General features: G+C 34.0%; 1 protein-coding gene across 1 annotated transcript in view; it reads left to right on the top strand.

Annotated features, from left to right (window-relative positions):
- The window catches only part of LOC143633667 (cystathionine gamma-synthase 1, chloroplastic-like), a 42,522-nt gene extending 33,061 nt beyond the window's left edge, over positions 1-9,461 (top strand). Inside the window, exon 3 of the mRNA XM_077101920.1 lies at positions 8,988-9,461. Within this exon, the coding sequence (XP_076958035.1) occupies positions 8,988-9,461 (474 nt within the window). The remainder of the gene's footprint in view (positions 1-8,987) is intronic.
- The last annotated feature ends 11,373 nt before the right edge of the window (positions 9,462-20,834 follow it).

Here is a 20,834-nt window from a genome sequence, read left to right as displayed (position 1 = left end):
GATCCAGCAAGTGATGCCCCACCACGATGGTTTTCACCCTTCCTAGGTACCGTGGTACGTCCACGCATATCAGGACGACTATCACGCACAATCGCATTAGACATATTGTATACACAAACACAAACTTGAATCGACGACTCGTTGGTGATAATAATCAATGTCAACTGTACTAAAAAGTCCTAACATGTATTCACACATCGTATCATGGCAAATCAAAAAAAAATTCATCATACAACTTAACTTATGATCACTTAGTTCACGAGACAGATTATATCATGTACAAACTGATTTTATTCACTAAGAAAAGATTAAGTATAAATTCTACAAACTTTACCACAGTAGAATATATGAATTAGGTTTCTCAAAAAAATTTTATTATATTTTTCTCATGCATACAAAACTCACAATAATTCAACCATTATAGATATGTACCAACAATTCAGCAGATTGTACAACAAACACTTGTTTAATGGTTCTATCAACTCATTAATCCAAATTATGCAAGACCAATTGGGTTGTCTTCAAAACTCATAATACTAATTTTCAAAACTAGAACTAACCCGTTTGGTTTTGTCGTTAGGGAGTTATGGTATCGGAAAGACAGACCAGAATATAACTCCCCGAATCAGCTTTGACCAGTGTTTTTGTAAAATCATAAAAACTATTCAAACTCGTCCAAAAATTACAAACTTTACCTTTCTAGAAACTAGACTCATATTACTATATCCTAGAATCAATAATCGTTCAATAATCATCGTTTAACATCAAGTTACATACCAATAAATAAACAAAAACGAATCGTCATCAAACTGTTGTCATCAAAACTCAAACCCTAACATATTTATGACATTTCTAGGGTTCTAATTCTTCAATTAAACTTTTAGCAATGAAAGAATATGTACTAAGCTTCAATTACAAGTGAAATACATACCCTTTTAGCGATGAAAGAAGATGTATTAAGCTTCAATTAGAAGAAATAACACTTAAAATTGAAAATCCACAAACTTGGTTCTTAGGGTTCTTCACACTCAACAAGAATCCAGAAAAATTCGAGATAGAATTGATGGAAACCGACACCACACGTGAATTCCTCTCACAAAAATAATAAGATTAGAGCCCGGAATCAAAGGATTTGGTTAAGAATTGAGTGAGTTAGAGAATTAAGGATGAAGAATTATGGTGGGTGTAGAGAGATGAAGAAGAAGAAGAATAAGAAGGAATGAAAAGAAAGAAAAAAAGGTAGGTTAAATATGTGGTCAAATTAGATTTAAGAATGAGAGGGTAATTCAAAATTTTTTGAAGAAAAGAGCGGGTGAATTTAATTTGAAATTTTGAGAGAAGTGAAATTAATAGAAACTAAAAATAATTAATTTTTTTTATTTTAATAATTAAAATAAAAAGTTGTTAGTGTAAATATATATATATAACAACTAATTGAACCTTAAATAATATATATAAGAAATTGTATTTTAAATATAAAAACATATAAAATAAATACAAGTGATATTTATAGTTGCTCTAAAAGAGTTGAATAAGAGTGTAGTAATCAGTGTTAACGCCCAATAAACCATACGTCCGTTACTGGGTCATACTAGTTCTTGATCGGTGTTAGCGTCCCATTATAGCATCTATCATGTCACAGTTGCTCTAAAAGAATGGTATATGAGTGTCATTAGTCATGGTTAGGTGTTAACGCCTGAAACACACCATACTTTCGTCAGTAGGCCTTATTTGGCTAACATTAGTCATAGTTAGATGTTAGTGTCCATTGGTTACGTCATAGTTGCTTTAATAAGTATGTATAGGACTATCTTTAGTCATAGTTAGATGTTAACGGCCAAAACTTTTCATACATTCATCAATGGGCCTTGATTGGTATTAGTGGCCATTATAGCATCTATCATGTCCCCGTTGCTACAAGAGGGTTGTATATGAGTGTAGTGAGCCATAGGCATATGTCAATGCCCAATAACATGTCATAATTTTATTAATGGGCCATATTAGGCATTGATTGTTGTTAATGGCCAGTATGGTCTCTATCATGTCATAGTTACGTTAACAGGTTGTATAGGAGTGTAGTGAGTCATAGTTGGCCGTCATACCTTGCATTATTGGGCCGTCTTGGGCCTTGATTGTTGTTACTGACCCATTGTAGTGTCTATCATGTCACAGTTGCTCTAAAAGGGTTGAATATGAGTTTAGTGAGTCATAGTTTGGTTAATGCCCAATAATGTGTCATACTTTCATCAATGGGCCTTATTGGACCTTAACTGGTGTTTGTGGCCCATTATAGCCTTTATCACATCATAGTTGCTCTAAGAAAGTTGTATATAAATGTCATTAGTCATAGTTAGATGTTAATGGCCGATAACATGTGATAATTTCATCAATAGGTCTTACTGGGCCTTTTTGGTGTAAGTGGTCCATTATAGACTTTTTCATGTCATAGTCGCTCTAATGGGCCATATTAGGGCTTGAAATCTCTTAGTGGCCTATTATGGCATGTGATATGTAACATTAGATATTTAAGGGTTATATCGTGTTATATGGAGTCATATTATACCATAATAGACAAAAACAAGTCATACATGTTCGGGCCTTGAAATCTCTAATGGCTCATTATGCATCTAATTTTAAATTGTTTCTTAAGATGTACAACTCTCCTGACCCGTCGATATACATTAAACATAGGGGTGGCAAATGGGTTGGGTCGAAACGTGTTATGGGTCAGAACGGGTTATGGGTCGAAACGAGTCAACGTCGGAACGAGACAATTAAAAAAGGGTTGTTATGGTTCGGGTCGGAACGGGTCAGGTTCAAAAGGTTCGGGACATAACGGGTCCGGGTCAAAATGGGTCAAGGTCGGAACAGGTCAAAACGGGTTTCGGGTTGTTTTTTTAACAAGGACAACGGAGGAAATGTTTTAGTTTTTTTACTTTTTCCGTTTTCTATTTATATTTTGACTTATGATTTTTTTATTATTATTTTTGAATATTTTTTAAATTGTGTCATAAGAGGTACAACTCTCCTAACCCATCGATATACATAAAACATAAGGTTGGAAAATGGGTTGGGTTGGGTCGAAACGGGTTATGAGTCGGGACGGGTTATGGGTCGAAACGGGTCAATTAAAAAAAGGGTTGTAATGGTTCGGGTCGTAACGGGTCAGGATCAAAAGGTTCGGGTCATAACGGGTTCGGGTCAAAATGGGTCAAGGTCGGAACCGATCAAACGGGTTTCGGGTCGGTTTTTTTTTAACAACGACAACGGAGGAAATGTTTAAGTTTTTTTACTTTTATTATTATTTTTGAATATTTTTTTGAGGGTTTTTAATCCTAACTAAAAAAACCTCAGAAAAAATTCAAAAAAATTAATTAACAAATCATAAGTTAAAAACGAAATAAGTAAAAAAAAACTAAAAAAACTAAAACGTTCTCTCCCGTGTCAACGTTCGGCAAAAAAAACTGAGAAATGAGCCTAAACTGAATCTCAACTCGTCGAGTGCGAACACTCGTGTTGGCTCGTTTCAGCAATTTTTCAGATCATTTCAACACTTAACAGCTCGTTTTAACAGCAAACAACATATTAAACAGCTCGTTTCAGTGATTTTTCAGTTCATTTCAGCACTTAACAACTCGTTTTTACAGCAAACAAGTTAAACAGCTCGTTTCAGCGAGTTTACAGTTCGTTTCAGCACTTAACAGCTCATTTTTAAAGCAAACAGCATGTTAACAGCTCATTTCAGCGATTTTTCAATCCGTTTCAGCACTCAACAGCTCGTTTCAACGCGTTTTGGCCAGTTTTGCAAAAATTCAACAACAAAAAATCAGCAGTTTAGCTCGTTTTTGCCAGTTTCAGCAGGTTACATAACCAATACTTCAAAACGTTTTGTGTTTTCAATCCAGAAAACAAGTATAGGCAAACGTTTAATGTTTTCAAAACCAGTATGTACGTGTTTTCAATCCAAAACCATGTGTCTCGTGTAATAGAGTTTTCTCAAAACCAAATGAATGCATTTGACTCGCTAATTGTTACCTAGTACAAGTGTTTTAAGTTATGAGAGTATGTTCTACAACACATGACTCTAAACCACGTATGAACTCACACACAAACACAAACTTGAATCTTTGGTGATAATAAGTAATGTCAACGGTACCAAAAGTCCTAACATGTATCCACACATCATATCATGGCAAAGCAACCACATATTCATCATACAACTTAACTTATGATCATTCAGTTCACGAGACAGATTCTGGCATGTACAAACTGATTTTATTCACAAAGAAAATATTAAGTATAAATTCTACAAAATTTACCACAGTAGGATATATGAATCAGGTTTCTCAAACAATTTTAATTATATTTTTCTCATGCATAAAAAACTCACAATAATTCAACCATTACAGATTGGTACTAATAGCTCAGCAGATTGCGCAACAAAAACTAATTTAATGGTTCTATCAACTCATTAAACCAAATTTTGTAAGACCAATTGGGTTATCTTTTAAACTCATAATACTAATTTCCATAAGTGGAACCAACCCATTTGGGTTTGCCATTAGGGAGTTATGGTGTCCAAAAAATGGACCAGAATATAACTTCCCGAATCAGCTTTAACATATGTTTTTTTAAAATCATAAAAGGTATTCAACACTCATCCAAAAATTACAAAATTTACCTTTCTGGAAACTAGACTCAGAATACTATATCCTAAAATCAACAATCGTTCAATAATCATCGTTTAACAGCGAGTTACAGACCGATCAATAAATGAGAACGAATCTGTCAGCCAACTGTTATCAACAAAACTCAAACCCTAACATGTTTATGACATCTCTAAGGTTCTAATTAATCACGTTAAAAACCCCTGTTAGATTTGATCACAGGATGGTTGATGAAGTTTGGAGCAAGAAGCAAAGTGATGAATAAGAGTAATGAACTTCAATAGATGTTTATGGATTAGGTTGGTGAAGGTGATGGTCACATGAAGCATAAAGTGTGGCCATTAACTAATAATAGTCACAGTTGTTGTTTTGTTGTCACTATTAGCTTTTAGCCACACATCAAATATTATAACTGACTATCAAATAATGCTTTATGGTCACATAAACACGTAAGCGTGACCATATATATTAGCTTTTAGCTACATATGAAATAATTAAAGTGTAACCGTTAAATGTTAATAGTCACGCGTATTGTTTTAATGTCATCGTTAGCTTTAAGTCACACATAAACAAACAATGTTATATGGTCACATTGACCCGTAAGTGTGACAATATGTATTAGCATTCAGCCACATCATTGAAACCTATTGTGGCCGTAGATCACATTCAGCCACACTTTTCTAAGTGTGGCTAGTAACTGTCATATTTTTTTAAAGAGTGGCTAACAGTTTCGAACAACTGTGTTTTTTGTCACACGAATTGAATAAGTGTGGATAAAGGTTCCAGCAGGTGTTTTTTTTTTGTCACACGAATAACAAATGTGCTGCGAAAAGACCTTTAGCCACACATTTAGACCGAAGTGTGACAAATCACCCAAACCAAATGTGTGGCTAAAAGCCATTTTTCACGTAGTGTTGTTAAATGGTCGTTTTATAATGTCTCGTTTTCTACGATGGCTACAAACCCGATATAAACGCAACCTTTAAGGGATTTGAAACAACGGGATCCAAGTTAATCTTCTAATCCATAAAACACAATGAAAATCTACTTTTTGCGTTTTAAGGTAAGGATACCTTGGAAATACTAGGAAAGTGTGTGTATGTGAACATTTAGGATATTGGTGAATTTTAAACAAGTTTATAAATAACATGTGATATGAACAACAAAAATAGAGTAAATATGTATAAGCACACGTATAGGACCCTAAGCATAACAATACTAGGTCGTTACGTCTAACGACCTATCCTATTGTCATGGCTCTGATACCAATTTATCACACCCCGACCAAAGGCGGCAGAACATGCCGAGGTGTAACGATTGCCCATAAGCACATGACACTAATTAAAGCGACAATATTTAACAAACTCATTTCATTTCACAACATCGAAAATGTCACATAGTGAATATTCATAAATAGTCATAACAAGATATCACAAAACATAGCAAATCAAATGTTGTTCATTTTGCTAATATCCTAAAGGTCTTGATGACATTTTCTTCACAATCCCAAATCAACCAAGATGCAAACCTGTAACATTTCATAAAATAAATTTTATCAACGCAAAGGTTGGTGAGCAATTCATAAGTTTGAGCATATAATATATAGTAAGGAAAAGCCACAAAACTAGTATACGAAACAATAAATAAAAGCAGTAATTTGGATAAAATCTCTAATAGAATTACGTTAGCGACACCCAGCTATAATGGGATGCCAAATAGTCTAGGTTTTTATAGTTATCGTTAATTGCATTACGTTAACGAAACCTTGCTATAAAGGGTTTCCAAATAAACTAGGATTTTATAGTTCCACCAACCAAAAGCGATAAACACATAGGCATATAATCATAGAACACCAAATCGAGCAATTATTTAAGTAAAGTATGCAATAACGTTTGTGGTTTAAGACTCAAGTATAAAGCATTTAGTTGAATAAGTATGAAATGTCACCCATAATTATAAAAGATGGAAAACGGGGTATGAAAGTACTCACGTTCAACTAATAAACTTGAAAGATGATAATTTGGAGATTTGCCGGAACGACGAGTTTAACGAACAAGGCCTAAAAGGAAAGGAGTCTTGAATTTAGAAAGGTTGTCTTGAAAGTATTTAAATAAAATAAATGTTGAGAAATGTAAATAATTAAAGTTCAAGGTTTAAAATGTAACTATTTAAGAATTTATAATAATAACCCTTTAAAAATGTAAGTTTGCTCGAAACCGGGTTAAAGCATCTAACCTTAATATTTACTCAACCTATGTTAAGTAATAAGGTGAGTAAAATGCAAGAATGCAAGTCCCTTTGGAATAAAGATACTAAAACGGGTTTTAACGAGTATTCGGGTTGTTGGTTCGGGTCTTGATAATTGGTCAAACCCAAAGTCAACTTTCCAAAATAATGAATGTTATGAGATAACTCAATAAAACTTTATAAGACTTAACCAAGTATGTAGATCTATTGTTTTAGAACTAACAATGTACGTTAAGCGAGTGTTCGGTTTTGTCGGTCCAAAACTTTGTTATGAGATCAAGTTGGATCTAACATTTCCAAGTACTTAAGAAAATAATTAAAATCAGTTTGTAAACTATTTTTAAAGAAATATACAAGTCTTGATAGCTAAAAACACACTTGTGTGTCTTAAGCGAGTAAAAATCGGATCGGTTCAGTTTCCATCTCACAACAAGTTCATAGATGGTTTCCACATGCCCATATACCCAAGAACTTTTATAATAATGTATAAATGAAAATACCTAAGTTTTACAATCAAAAAGATAACAATAAAGTCTTTAAACAAAAGTTCGGTTTACGGTTAGGATCTAGTTTCGGGTTAAGACCGAGGTTAGAAATTACAAACCCATAACCATAGAACTCATAAAAATTATTTTATAAACTGAGATCTAACATTAAAACATATTTAAACAAGTATCTAACAAAAAACTAGTAAACAAAGTTCAGTTTACGGTCTAGAGATATTTACGGTTAAACTGAATCATAGACTCTTAGAACCCATAACCATGGAACTTGTAAATAAACTAAAATGAGCAGAAGTTAAGCATGAATAATATGTATAAACAAGTTATATAAGTATATATATATATATATATATATATATATATATCAAGAACACGAAGTCCTCCATGAAGCCTTGCCTTACGAGGTACGAAACCTCACCAACCGGAATCATAGAAGTAACTACCAAAGTTAACAAGGGGTGTATATTATATATATGTTGTTCCACCATATTCAAGTGTTAATAAGACAATATAAACAATTTAGAATGAAAGATTAAACTCAGTTTGACTTTTGGAAGTCAAACATTCAAGAACACATAAATAAACAACCTTGGATCTTAGATGTTTGAAGAGTTTTTGGAGTTGTAGCAGGGGAAAATAAAGGGAAATGGTGGTGTATATATAGGGTAATGTTGGTGGTCAAATATGGGTGGGAGACACAAGAGTTTTCTTGCAAAATGGATCAAAACAAAACACAAAACAACAAAAAAAACTCGGATATGCACCTGATGGCCATCGCTATACGCGAAGCCAAGAGGTCTCTCCCATCACGTATCGCGATGGGGTGATGGCCAGATTTTCCAAACTTTGAAAAATGACAGTTTTGGCCCATGTTAGTTCATTTTAGGTGATTTTTACGCGTTTTAAAGACCGGAAAGAATGTTTTCAAGACCCAACAAGTGTAAAACAATATTGTAACATAAAATCCATCATTTTGATTATATCATAACCTTCGGTTTTAAATTGGGTTGGTTTACATAATAAAAGTTTACAAAACGAATATGAATCGAGACCCGAAATTGACGAATGTCACAGCGTGTCCTCAAACAAAAGGGCAAATCAGTGATCGAGTTGACTAAAGAATTTTTGGCTTCGTTCTCAATAAAAACGAAGGACTTGTCTATGTGGGATGAAGAGGCTGTTGAGTTTAGAATTGGTGGAATATGGTATAACACTTCGGTAACCAGCTTGGAATAGATTTGGGTATTTGCACGTCTGACGAAACCGACTCACCCTTATGGTATGAGGCCAGGACGACTTTTGCAGATGAAGATAGTGAAGAAACAAGTGAACCGGGAAACACCATAATATAGGCATGGGAACAGTTGAGTTATGGAGATGAACGTTATTGTGCAAGCAACACCAAGAGCACTGCTTTACGCGACCCATTGATGTGTTACATTCACCGCCTTCTGAGCCACACAGTCACTCAACGTGCCAAAGCGAGGGGGTCGTAGGATTGAGGGATTTGTGGGAACTTTATTGCATCAAGAACAAGGTGCCATGTAACATCACTTACCTGTTCTGTCAGCTATTCAAAACTAATGCAAATGCAAAGACCCGAAATACCCCAATCTTTGGTGGTGCATGGATATATAAGCTCTACAAAGCTTATGGTGCAGAAAGAGAAGGAGCACTTAACCCAAGCCCAATTGCACTTGATCACAACTTCTGTATCAGTATGCAGATGGTCCAGCAGATTGACATAAACCCGCCAAAGTGGAGGTTTCGGGATGCCCTCAACCAAGTCTGGGATCCTGAGGACCCCGCTGATATGAGCATTCAGGACATACCTAGGAGGAGGACTGGATCGCCACCACGACATACCCGCCTCCGCACTTACTCTCAGCAGGGCGGCACATCATCATCAGGAGCTGGCCCCAGCTCGTCATATCATAGCCAGTACTCTTTCGAGGGGCTATACAGGCTCATTGACCAGTTCCAGACTCACAACACCGCTTCTTTTGATAGGTTATTAGGGAAGATTGTTGCATCATACGTATAGCGTGTCGCAGAGTACGCGGAGACGGGGCAGGAGATTCATCAGTTGGGTAAGCGTATGGATCGGCAGTGGGGAACCTTTGTCCCGAAGCACCTGGGTAACTGACGAGCATCGGCGATGGTAGGTCTGGGTATGGGTGGTAGTACTTATTGACATTATTATCATTATGTTTGTTATAGACAATTTCTATTTGGTTGTTTGTTTGTTTGTTACTTATTATAGAAGGGGGTGCTGAGACATCTGACTATGGAGTTATTTATCCCGTGTGGGCAGGGTATGGATGATTTCATACCCAATTTTCAGTACTATTTTGCTTTGGTTGTTTCTTGGTTGTATGCAGTTTTTATTATTCAGGTACACTACAGGAAAACAGATGAGAAACAGGGGACGCTCTGTCGAAATTTCGTTATCCCGTAGGGAAGTTCCTTTCCGTTTTACTCACCATACTTCATATGAATCTTTTTATAAATCCTTTCACATTGAGGACAATGTGAGATTCAAGTGTGGGGAGGGGAATTACTTGACCAATTGTTTGCTCAAACTAATTATAAGATTCTTTAATAAAAAAATATTTTATAGCAAATAAAAACTATTTTTATGACAAAACCAAAAGAAAATCCAAGAAATGTTTTTGAAAAAACCAACTAAAAATATACTATAACTAAAAAAGTGAAAAAGTAAAAAAGAAGTTTTGTAATATTGAAATAAATTTATGCAAAATATGGCGTTTATACCCGATCCCTCCGTTACTGTGAGATAAACCTCATGTCGTATAAATTTTTTTCGGAAGCTTTGAGTGAGTCATATGTTTCGTGTGATTTAGAACTTGTCACAAATGCGCATATCAAGACCGCACGAAGCGTTGTATAAAGAAGAAGGTAATATTATCACAATTCCCGCAAACCATTCTCCAAATTACAACACAATACCCAAAAACCTTACCAAGATCCTTACCACTTTATCCCTCTCACCGTAAAATACAACACTGGTCTTTTACCAGCAGACCCTAAAGAACTGGAAACGCGTTCTTTCGATTTCAATTTCCTTTGCTGCATACACTTCGCAAAACCTAGGTTGCCTCCAAAACTTAGGAAGAGAATTTTGTACTTTAGCAATGAGGTGAAGAAAAAGTGGCGCCAAGACAAACAAATGCCACCATTTTGTGGAGTTTCCAAAAGCGTAATGAAAAGAAGAGCAAAAAGATACGAACGATGCTTGGGATGCGGAAACTGGTCCCACGAAGGAAGATGTAGAAAAAGTCAAACTCTACCGAACTAATGAGGGTGGGGGCTATTAGGCTCAAAGCCGAACGATCCATTAGAGTTGGGAGTTATGTTCAGAGCAGGATTGAGGAAGAACTGATTCACATCCTCGACAAAACTGGTCTTGACAATCTGACCTTAAAAGAGTCACTAGGTTTGTTTTAAACTTCAAAAAAAACGAAAGAAAGGAGCTAACCATTGAAGACATCTTAAGACTCTCGACAATCAGTAGAAGTTGTATTTACCATCCTCATCCTCATTAACCTAAACCTTTGAACCACCACAAAATACCAAATCCCTACTCTCACAAAACCGACCCATATTACCTTGTGATCTATGCAACCCTTCACAAAGGTGGAGATTTGAATTTGTTACAAGTTTATTTATCACATGTCACATTTTGGCTAAGAGTGTTCACATACATACATAACAGGTATGTATGATCAGATATAAAAAACGAGTGTGAGTGAACATTGTGAGAACGTGATATTTTACATAAACAGAAGCTCATAAAAACAAAATCGTCTTTTTATATATCACCACATATATTACTATGATCAAAGGTTGGTTATTTTGTTTCCATTTTCATGGAACTTTTTTGGGGTTGTTTAAGCTATGGTCCTAACTTGTTATTTTTAGAGAATATTTATAAGCAGCTTGCTTGAGGACAAGCAAGGTTCAAATGTGAGGATGTTTGATGTATGTAAAATTATACATCTTTTTAGCATCAAATAATCTCTAAAAATTGCAAATTCTATCAAATAATATAGTTCAAATAGCTACTTATCATGTTAAAATATATTTTCAGGTAAACCCAAGCCTCAAACGAAGAAACGAACGAAAATCCAAAGAAGAATCAAAGAAAACACTGAAACACACCCCCATGCTTCATGGAACACGCCACCATGCTTTCTTGTGCAAGAAAATACAAAAACCTGCAAGAAAAGACAAAATACTAGACAGCTGGACACGGGGTCGTGCCCCAGTAGGCATGGGGCTGTGGTCACCTTTCAGAAAAGACAAAAGAAAATATAACATACACCCAAAAACATAGGGTCATGCCTCATAAAGCACGCCCCTGTGGTGAGTCATTATGTACGATCTAACAGAGCATTAAATGCGAGAGGACAAATGGATACGGGGGTGTGCCTCCTAAAGCACGGAGTCGTGCCTGGTTGCTCAGACAACCTATAAATAGTGGAGCATGTTGCACTCATTTGGTGTGCTTGAAGAAAACTTCTATACGGGTTTCTCTTATAAAAACATCCACTTTACACTCATATTGAAGGTCTTGTGGAGAGCTTGAAGACTTGGAGGTTATCATCATATATCATCATCATCATCCATCAACATTGAAGAAGGGAGATTTACCCACATTTGGTTAGATTGTTCTAGTTTGATCACGTGTTTGTTATCTTCATCTCTTTTAATGTTCATAACCATGCTCATTATGAGCTAAACTCCATTTACCATCTAATTTCTATGAAAAAGCTTTGTTTTTGTAACATCACGAAAATAACGGGTCATAAATACCAAGTTCAAAAAGATAAAGGACCAAAAATATCAAAGTTTCGAACTTAAAAATTTAAAAATGAAAAATATGTCTCCGGGCCTTATCGCGGTACGCGGCGGCCTTAGACCAAACGTCATCGCGTATCGCGATGACGAGGTACGCGGCGGCCTTAAAAGAAAGAATTTTAACTTGAAAAAGAGAAGAAAGAAATAATATTTTAAACTAAAGGTTTAAAATAGAGAAAATATGTTTTGAACTAAAGGTTCATAAAGAAATTTAAAATCGAGGTAAGGATTTTACAAAAGAGAGACTAGAGGTCTTAAGCTGGATTGTATATCCAACTAACAAAAAGTTATACTCGTACTATAGGTGCGAGATAACAAAGAAGAGTTAAAGACCCTCGGACAGTGTATTAAAGCTGATCCAAAAGAGAAGGCTATACTCGTACTATAGGTGCGAGATAGCAAGGGAAAGACCCTCGGACGGTGTTGAAGCCGATCCCAAAGCGAAAAGGTGAATACGCCCCAAACTTTTAAACTTGATTTTAAATGAGTCAAACATGATTATATGAAAATGATTTACAATGGACTACGTGTTCCTAAAACCATTATAAATGAGAGTATAAACCTAGCCCTCAGGCTGTGATATACGTGTGTCTGGATCCTTACATATGTGGTAGTATGCGATGGGCACATCGCACCACCTTTATATCACACCACCTCTATCGTAGGACGCTTTCCCGGATCATTGTGTATACTTACGGGTACTTAACTAAGTCGAACGCTGCAGTGTTTGCTGAGGTGACCTAGAGTAGAGACTTGAATTTATAAATGTGTTGTTTTAACTTTGTTATTTCTAAGCCACGATGGGCCGAGGCAGGCGTAGTCTCTAGGGGTAATAAAGTAAAAGAAAATATTTTAGCGTCGGCGTATTCATCATCACATCGCTGACGTATTTTCTAACATTTCAGGTGATTAAAGTATCAAGAATCTGAGCCATTCATGGAGTGGATGTTCGCAAGGTAGAGATGGCTCATAGTTTCAAATAAATTAAAAATTGAAAGAAATATTTAAACGAGTTTTATAAAAATCTAAACAAAGTTTATAAATCAACCATGTGATATTTATTATCCATGAAGTTTTCTAATAAATTAAAACATTTCATTAAGATGTACAAATTAACTAATGTTTAAATATATATATATATTATATTTTATTATAAATAAAAAGTTTACAAATAAATTAATATTTCAAAATATATTTTTAAGGACATCCGCTAAACTTTGATACATTTACAAAATAGGTACTAATTGTTGGTCACACGCCTAGGCCGTAAGTTGGGGTATGACAGGTTGGTATCAGATCCATCGATCTTAGCAAATTAGGTATTCAGTTATACCTAGGCTTTGATCGAATGATAGATAAATGTTTTATTTCAAAATTATATAAGTTTTTATACTTAAGTTAAATTAACAAATAACAAAATTTAAATATATATATATATATAAAAAGAGTTAGGGATAAGATATAACAAGTACGGATAGGAAAAGAACATTTTTACATCTAACCTATAATGTGGAAATAGTCAACTATGGTCCGACTATAAGAACAAGAACAACTTCCGACAGAAAAGGAAGAAGAAAATACGAATTTTGCTTAAAAATTTACTATTTGAATAGTAAAAGAATGAAACCAAGCAAAACCAAAGGAAAAATGTTTGAAAAATGGAAAACAAAAATACTTGAAACATGATGAAGTAAAATAAATAAATTAGTAGACACATTCGTCCAATCGGTAGCAATAAACCATTTCATAGTAGAAAATCTTGCGTAGTACAAGATATGTTTTGATTTCATATATAACTAAATATAGCTATGAATGATTGTAGAAAGAAGGAAAGAAACCTTTCCAAAGAAGTAAGAGGAATGTTAAAAATATGAAGACCCACATTTATGATGAATAAGTAAAAGAAATTATAAAGAATAAAACCAGTTGGTTATCCAATAGGATTTTCTAAAGCCAATTCGTAATAGAAAATCTTGTACAATACAAGATAGATTTTGATTTCCTTAGGTATTAAAACTAACTATGGATTTTGTAGTATATCAAAAGAAGAATATATAAACTCTTCCAAAGAAGTTAAAAGTGAGAGAAACAAAGAAATGAATAACCAATTCATAGACGAGGTTCGGGAGATGATTAATGAAGCTGTAGCTCCAATAATGAAGATGCTCAATGACCCTAGAAACTTAGAATCAAGAAAAGGGACTCAAAGTAAGCCTAATTCTTCGAAAGAAAGTTGTAACCAAATTAGTCATAAGAACGAATTAAGGAATAAGAAGAAACCTAAAGTTCAACCAGAAAATGTTTTTAAGAGTTAAAAAGCCTTTGAGCCTAAGAAATTCCGTGGAAAAGGAAAATGACATATCCGCCTTGAAATGGCTTAAAGAACAAGAGTCAATCTTAAACAATATTGCTTGCACAAGTGAACAAACCATTTGGTGTTTTTCGAAAATGTTCAAGGATAAAGCTCTTAAGTGGTAGAAAACATTAATTCAAGTTAAAAGAAATAAAGTAATGCACAACTTAAGTTGGGAAAAATTTAGAGACATTATTCTACAAAAATTTTGTCCAATTAACAAAACGAAACAAAACCAAATCTTGCCATGGGACCAGCAGGGTGTTAATAACAATCTCAAGGAATACAAATGCTAAATTCTTAAAATATTGCCAAGTAACTCCGCGATTAGATAATTTGGAGTTTGACAAAATGATATCTAGGCTACCAAAAGAAACAAGAAAAATAATAAAATTTCATGTATCCCAAACAACCTCTGAAGCTATGATGGTAGCTAAATGTGTTTTAAAAAAAACGAAAAAGAGATCAATTAAACAAAAGAATTAATGAAAAGCAAGAAAGAAAAAGGACTGCTTAAATTCACAAGACCCATATGTGAAATGTGGAAGAAGGCATCTAGGAAAAATGTAAGAAACTAATCAAACATAGTCATGTGTACCTTTTGTAAGGAAAAAAGGGGGGGGGACATTTCAAGAATGAATGTTCGGAAAATAAAACAAGTAAGAGCAAAAATGAAGAGATGAATGTTGAAACACTTATGGTGAATATATGAAGAAATGTCAAAGACAATCAAACAAAAACAAGAATAGGTTAAAGGAATATTAACTCTTGTAGTAGCTATTAGTTTAATTAAACTCATGTAACCCGTTTACAAATTCGTTATAAACAAAAGATTTTGTAACATTGAATGAATAATTAACTCCCTAATACATATAAAGAAAATATTAGTATATAAATCGTTTCTATACACAAGAATGCTTATATGCAAAGGAAAAGATAGTAAAATTTTCAAAATACAAGAAAGTATATTAATCATCATCTATAGAAAGATGAACTAAAATGAATGATAAATTAAACAAAGCATGTCTATTCAAAGAAAATCAATTATCCAAACTTTAAAAATTCAAAAATAAATAAACAGGAAGAATCCGTCAAAATCATGAAGCAAGGGATTATGTAAAATAAGTATGAAAATCTTGAAAGCTATCAAGAATGAGTAAGATAAAATGATAGAATAAGATTCGATAGATTGAATCCGAGAAATATATTTAGAATACTGAAAGTAAGGTAAATAATTAAACACAATTGGCCACTGTGTTTAACGATTTACAATTACTTGCAACATTCTAAATTATAAACTTACTATATCATCCAAAGACATAGAATTAACAAAAGAGATATACTACAATACTCGAGAGTATTAGTAAAAACGTCAAACAAGATAACTATAGAAGGAGTTTATCTATTCATCATTAAAAAACGAAAATGTAATTACAAAGAAGATTGCATAAATATATAAAAGAGCGGACGTAAAACAAGATGGTATAACATTAGAACATCTACTTAAGATAGTAGATTTAAATAGATGTTAATGATAAAACCATTGAGTCTGAAGATTATTATTATTAACCATAAACCAAAGAATGAGAAAACCTGAAAAATTTGAGCATTTGAGTTTTAGAGATTCAAAACTCTAAATAAACATAAACAAAGCGAAACCAAGAAACCTCAAGAGTAAAAATCAAATTTCCAAAAGCGAAAGGTTATGGCACAATCAAATTGTAAGTTAAGAAAGATGACGAAATCTTTATACTCGAAAACCAAAACTTGATACTGATAATGGAAAGCTATACGAGACGATAATGAACAAAGCTCAAAAGTACAAGATGCACCCAAAAAGTGATAAAAACATACCACAAACCTTAGATCGAGTTACTAATAGAAAAACATGAAAAATATGTCACTTCGTATGTAATGAAAGATTAAATTCATTTACAAGTCAAAATCGAGCACAAGAAACCTTTGGATTACTTTAGACAACCCAAACTCCACATGTAGAAATAAGTAACAAAGTTTGCCTAAATTTCTCCCAATGTACGATTCATACTCGATGGATAGATTACCATGAAGTTATGTGAACAACATCGTGTCTCTACACGATGTGCCATTATTCATAATCTACAATCAAAACAGTTTAATTATATCCCATTTAAGGGATACTTTCCAACTAACATTAAGAACTCGATTGAACTTTAGCATAATCTATCATCCCCAAATAGATGGGCAGAGTAAAAAAAATAAAAAAAAAATAAAATAATAATAATAATCCAAACATACAAGGTTATGCATCGTGCAAGTATAAAAGATTTAAGTAGAAATTGGATAATTATTTTTTCCATACAAACATTCGAGTCACACCTTATGAGACGTTATACGAACATAAATGCCAAACATCCGTGTATTGGTATGAAACTAAGATAACCAAATATCTAGATCCGAAGTAGTTCATGAAACGATGAATAAAGTATTACAAATCTATGAACGATTCAAGTAGCGTAAGATCGCCAAAAGAGCTATACGTCTATCATAAACCATTAAAATATAATATATGCGATAAGATGTTAATTAAAATTTTGCCTTAGAAATACATTATTCGCTTCGGTAAGAAAAGAAAACTTAGCTCACTTGAGATACTCGAGCGAATCGATACTATTGCATACTATCTGCAATTAATCAAAAAAAAACGAAAAGGATACAAAATGTATTCCACATCTCTGATCTGTATAAGTGTCTAAGCCAATGAATCTTTATCGATACATTTTAAAAGATATAGAAATTAATAAAAAATTTAATATTTAGAACAACCAATTCAAAATCAAAGATTCGAAAACAAAGAAAGTAAAAAGACGAACATTGAAGATTGTGAAAGTAAAGTGGGACTCAGAAAGAGGCCCCGAGTATACTTGGAAACTCGAATCCGAAATGAAAAAGAAATACCCCCACACGTTCTAGAAAGAAGCAATCTCGAGGACGAGATTTATTTCAAGGTGGGGAGGATGTAACATCACGAAAATAACGGGTCAAAAATACCAAGTTCAAAAAGATAAAGGACCAAAAATATCAAAGTTTCGAACTTAAAAATTTAAAAATGAAAAATATGTCTCCGGGCCTTATCGCGGTACGCGACGGCCTTAGACCAAACGTCATCGCGTATCGCGATTACGAGGTCTGAAGCGGTGACACGTGTCCTACCACGTGGCATAAAGCCATGACAATATGACACGTGTCATGCCACGTGGCATCAAGCCATGACAATGTGACACGAGTCATGCCATGTGTCACAATGTGACAAAAAGCTCGCCACGTGGCACCGCGTATGCCACGTGCCAAACCTACCTGCGACTCACCATAGCTACGTCGCGATACGCGACGGCTATGTCTAGGCCCATCGCATATCGCGACGGGTCTCCAGAAAACTCTATAAATAGCAAGACATGGCATTTCATTTTTCACACTCAATTTCACACACATCTTTCTCTCTCTAGAATACACTCTCTAACATCTCTCTAAAAATCACATAGATAAACGTGTACCGACCACCTCGTTTTCCATAACCATAAAACTCCGACATTATACCTCATAATCTGTGCCATAAACCGACGATACCCCAAAGTACCGGCGACAATATCTCGAAATACGTACCGACCCGGTACAACCCGACGTTCCGCCTCGAAGTACATGTCGATCCGAGATGACCCAACATTCCACCACGAAATGCGTGCCGACCCGAAACGAACCGACGACCTGCCTCGAAGTGTGTGCCGACCCGAAACGAACCTACGACCCGCCTCGAAGTGCGTACCGACAAGACTTGAAGACCGGCGTGCCTCGATTTGCGTGCCAAGGAGGTGTTGATCAAGATTCTCGATATACGTGCCAACGTCGAAGTGCTGCCCGTGAGTTTAGAATTAATAAACCAAACAAGGTAGGCATAATGCCCGAATAAAATATTAATAAAATATTAATAAAATAATAAAGGCTTAGACCCTAGTCAAGGGTATAATCAATACCTCGAAAATAAAGCGATGAAATTATATAAAAAGAAAGATAAAAGTATAAAATATTTATTATAAATAAAGAATGAGTATTATTTAAATAGATTTTAAATAATAATAAAAAGAAAAAGAATAAAGAAATAAATGAAAAGAATCTTTATTAATAAATAAAGATAAAAGTATTATTTAAAGATAATTTAAACAAGTAATGAATAAATATATATATACATTGTTTGTATTATGAATATAAACTAGTTGAGGTATATATATATATATATAAGTATACGTTTTGGAAACGTAGACAGACTAAAGGTCTGAATATGAGAATAAGAGATATATGATTTGGGCTATAGGTTCAAACATACTATAAAAGAAAAAGAAAAAGATGGAAGTAGAAAAGAGTTATAGTTGATAATATTATTTAAGTTATTATTCTTAAATAATAAGAAAATAAAAAGATGCGTTTCTTAATGAAGAAGAAACGTAGAAAAAGACAACAAGTTAAACTAGAGGTTTATCTTGTAAAAGAAAAGAAAAGAAAGAATTTTAACTTGAAAAAGAGAAGAAAGAAATAATATTTTAAACTAAAGGTTTAAAATAGAGAAAAGATGTTTTGAACTAAAGGTTCATAAAGAAATTTAAAATCGAGGTAAGGATTTTACAAAAGAGAGACTAGAGGTCTTAAGCCGGATTGTATATCCGACTAACAAAAAGTTATACTCGTACTATAGGTGCGAGATAACAAAGAAGAGGGAAAGACCCTCGGACAGTGTATTGAAGCTGATCCAAAAGAGAAGGCTATACTCGTACTATAGGTGCGAGATAGCAAGGAAAGACCCTCGGACGGTGTTGAAGCCGATCCCAAAGCGAAAAGGTGAATACGCCCCCAAAATTTTAAACTTGATTTCAAATGAGTCAAACATGATTATATGAAAATGATTTACAAGGGACTACATGTTCCTAAAACCATTATAAATGAGAGTATAAACCTAGCCCTCAGGCTGTGATATACGTGTGTCTGGATCCTTACATATGTGGTAGTATGCGATGGGCACATCGCACCACCTTGATCGTAGGACGCTTTCCCGCGGGAAGTACGATCATTGTGTATACTTACGGGTACTTAACTAAGTCGAACGCTGCGGTGTTTGCTGAGGTGACCTAGAGTAGAGACTTGAATTTATAAATGTGTTGTTTTAACTTTGTTATTCTAAGCCACGATGGGCCGAGGCAGGCGTAGTCTCGAGGGGTAATAAAGTAAAAGAAAATATATTAGCGTCAGCGTATTCACCAGCACATCGCTGACGTATTTTCTAACATTTCAGGTGATTAAAGTATCAAGAATCTGAGCCTTTCATGGAGTGGATGTTCGCAAGGTAGATATGGCTCATAGTTTCAAATAAATTAAAATTTGAAAGAAATATTTAAACGAGTTTTATAAAAATCTAAACAAAGTTTATAAATCAACCATGTGATATTTATTATCCATGAAGTTTTCTAATAAATCAAAACATTTCATTAAGATGTACAAATTAACTAATGTTTATATATATATATATATATATATATATATATTATATTTTATTATAAATAAAAAGTTTACAAATAAATTAATATTTCAAAATATATTTTTAAAGGACTTCCGCTAAACTCTGATACATTTACAAAACAGGTACCAACTGTTGGTCACACGCCTAGGCCGTAAGCCGGGGTGTGACAGTTTTACTTGATGATTATCTTAAATATGTGATTTAGTTTAGTAAAATACATGGTTATCTTGCAATTATCCTTTGATGAAAAATGTTTTGTCACTTTAACTCAACAAATCAAGGTTGATAATTAACAATCATTCATGATTCACTCATGTTCTTGGAGACTAGAATTGGTAAAAATAATACTTTGATAACTTATTCAAGATAAAACATGGATCCTTATATTGTACTTAGAAATGATGAAATATAAGCTATGATCTATTTCTTTAGTTTTGATAATTCTGAAATAACATTGTTAACACGATTGCTTAGATTATCATGCTAGTTAAAGAAATCATATGTTAAAGGAATGTGTAATTATAACCTAATTAAATCAACAAGGGGAGGTTGTGTGACTAAACTATAACCACCCGAAGTTGTTAGAATTGGAATTTGAGAAATCGAAGTCAATCCTAATCTTTCTATTTTACTAAACT

This window comes from Bidens hawaiensis, unplaced genomic scaffold, assembly GCF_021521415.1.
Source record: "Bidens hawaiensis isolate Kalapana, Puna unplaced genomic scaffold, B.hawaiensis_p1.1 tig00006845_1, whole genome shotgun sequence".
Classification (NCBI taxonomy): domain Eukaryota; kingdom Viridiplantae; phylum Streptophyta; class Magnoliopsida; order Asterales; family Asteraceae; genus Bidens; species Bidens hawaiensis.
This window is presented reverse-complemented; position numbering and strand designations above follow the sequence as displayed.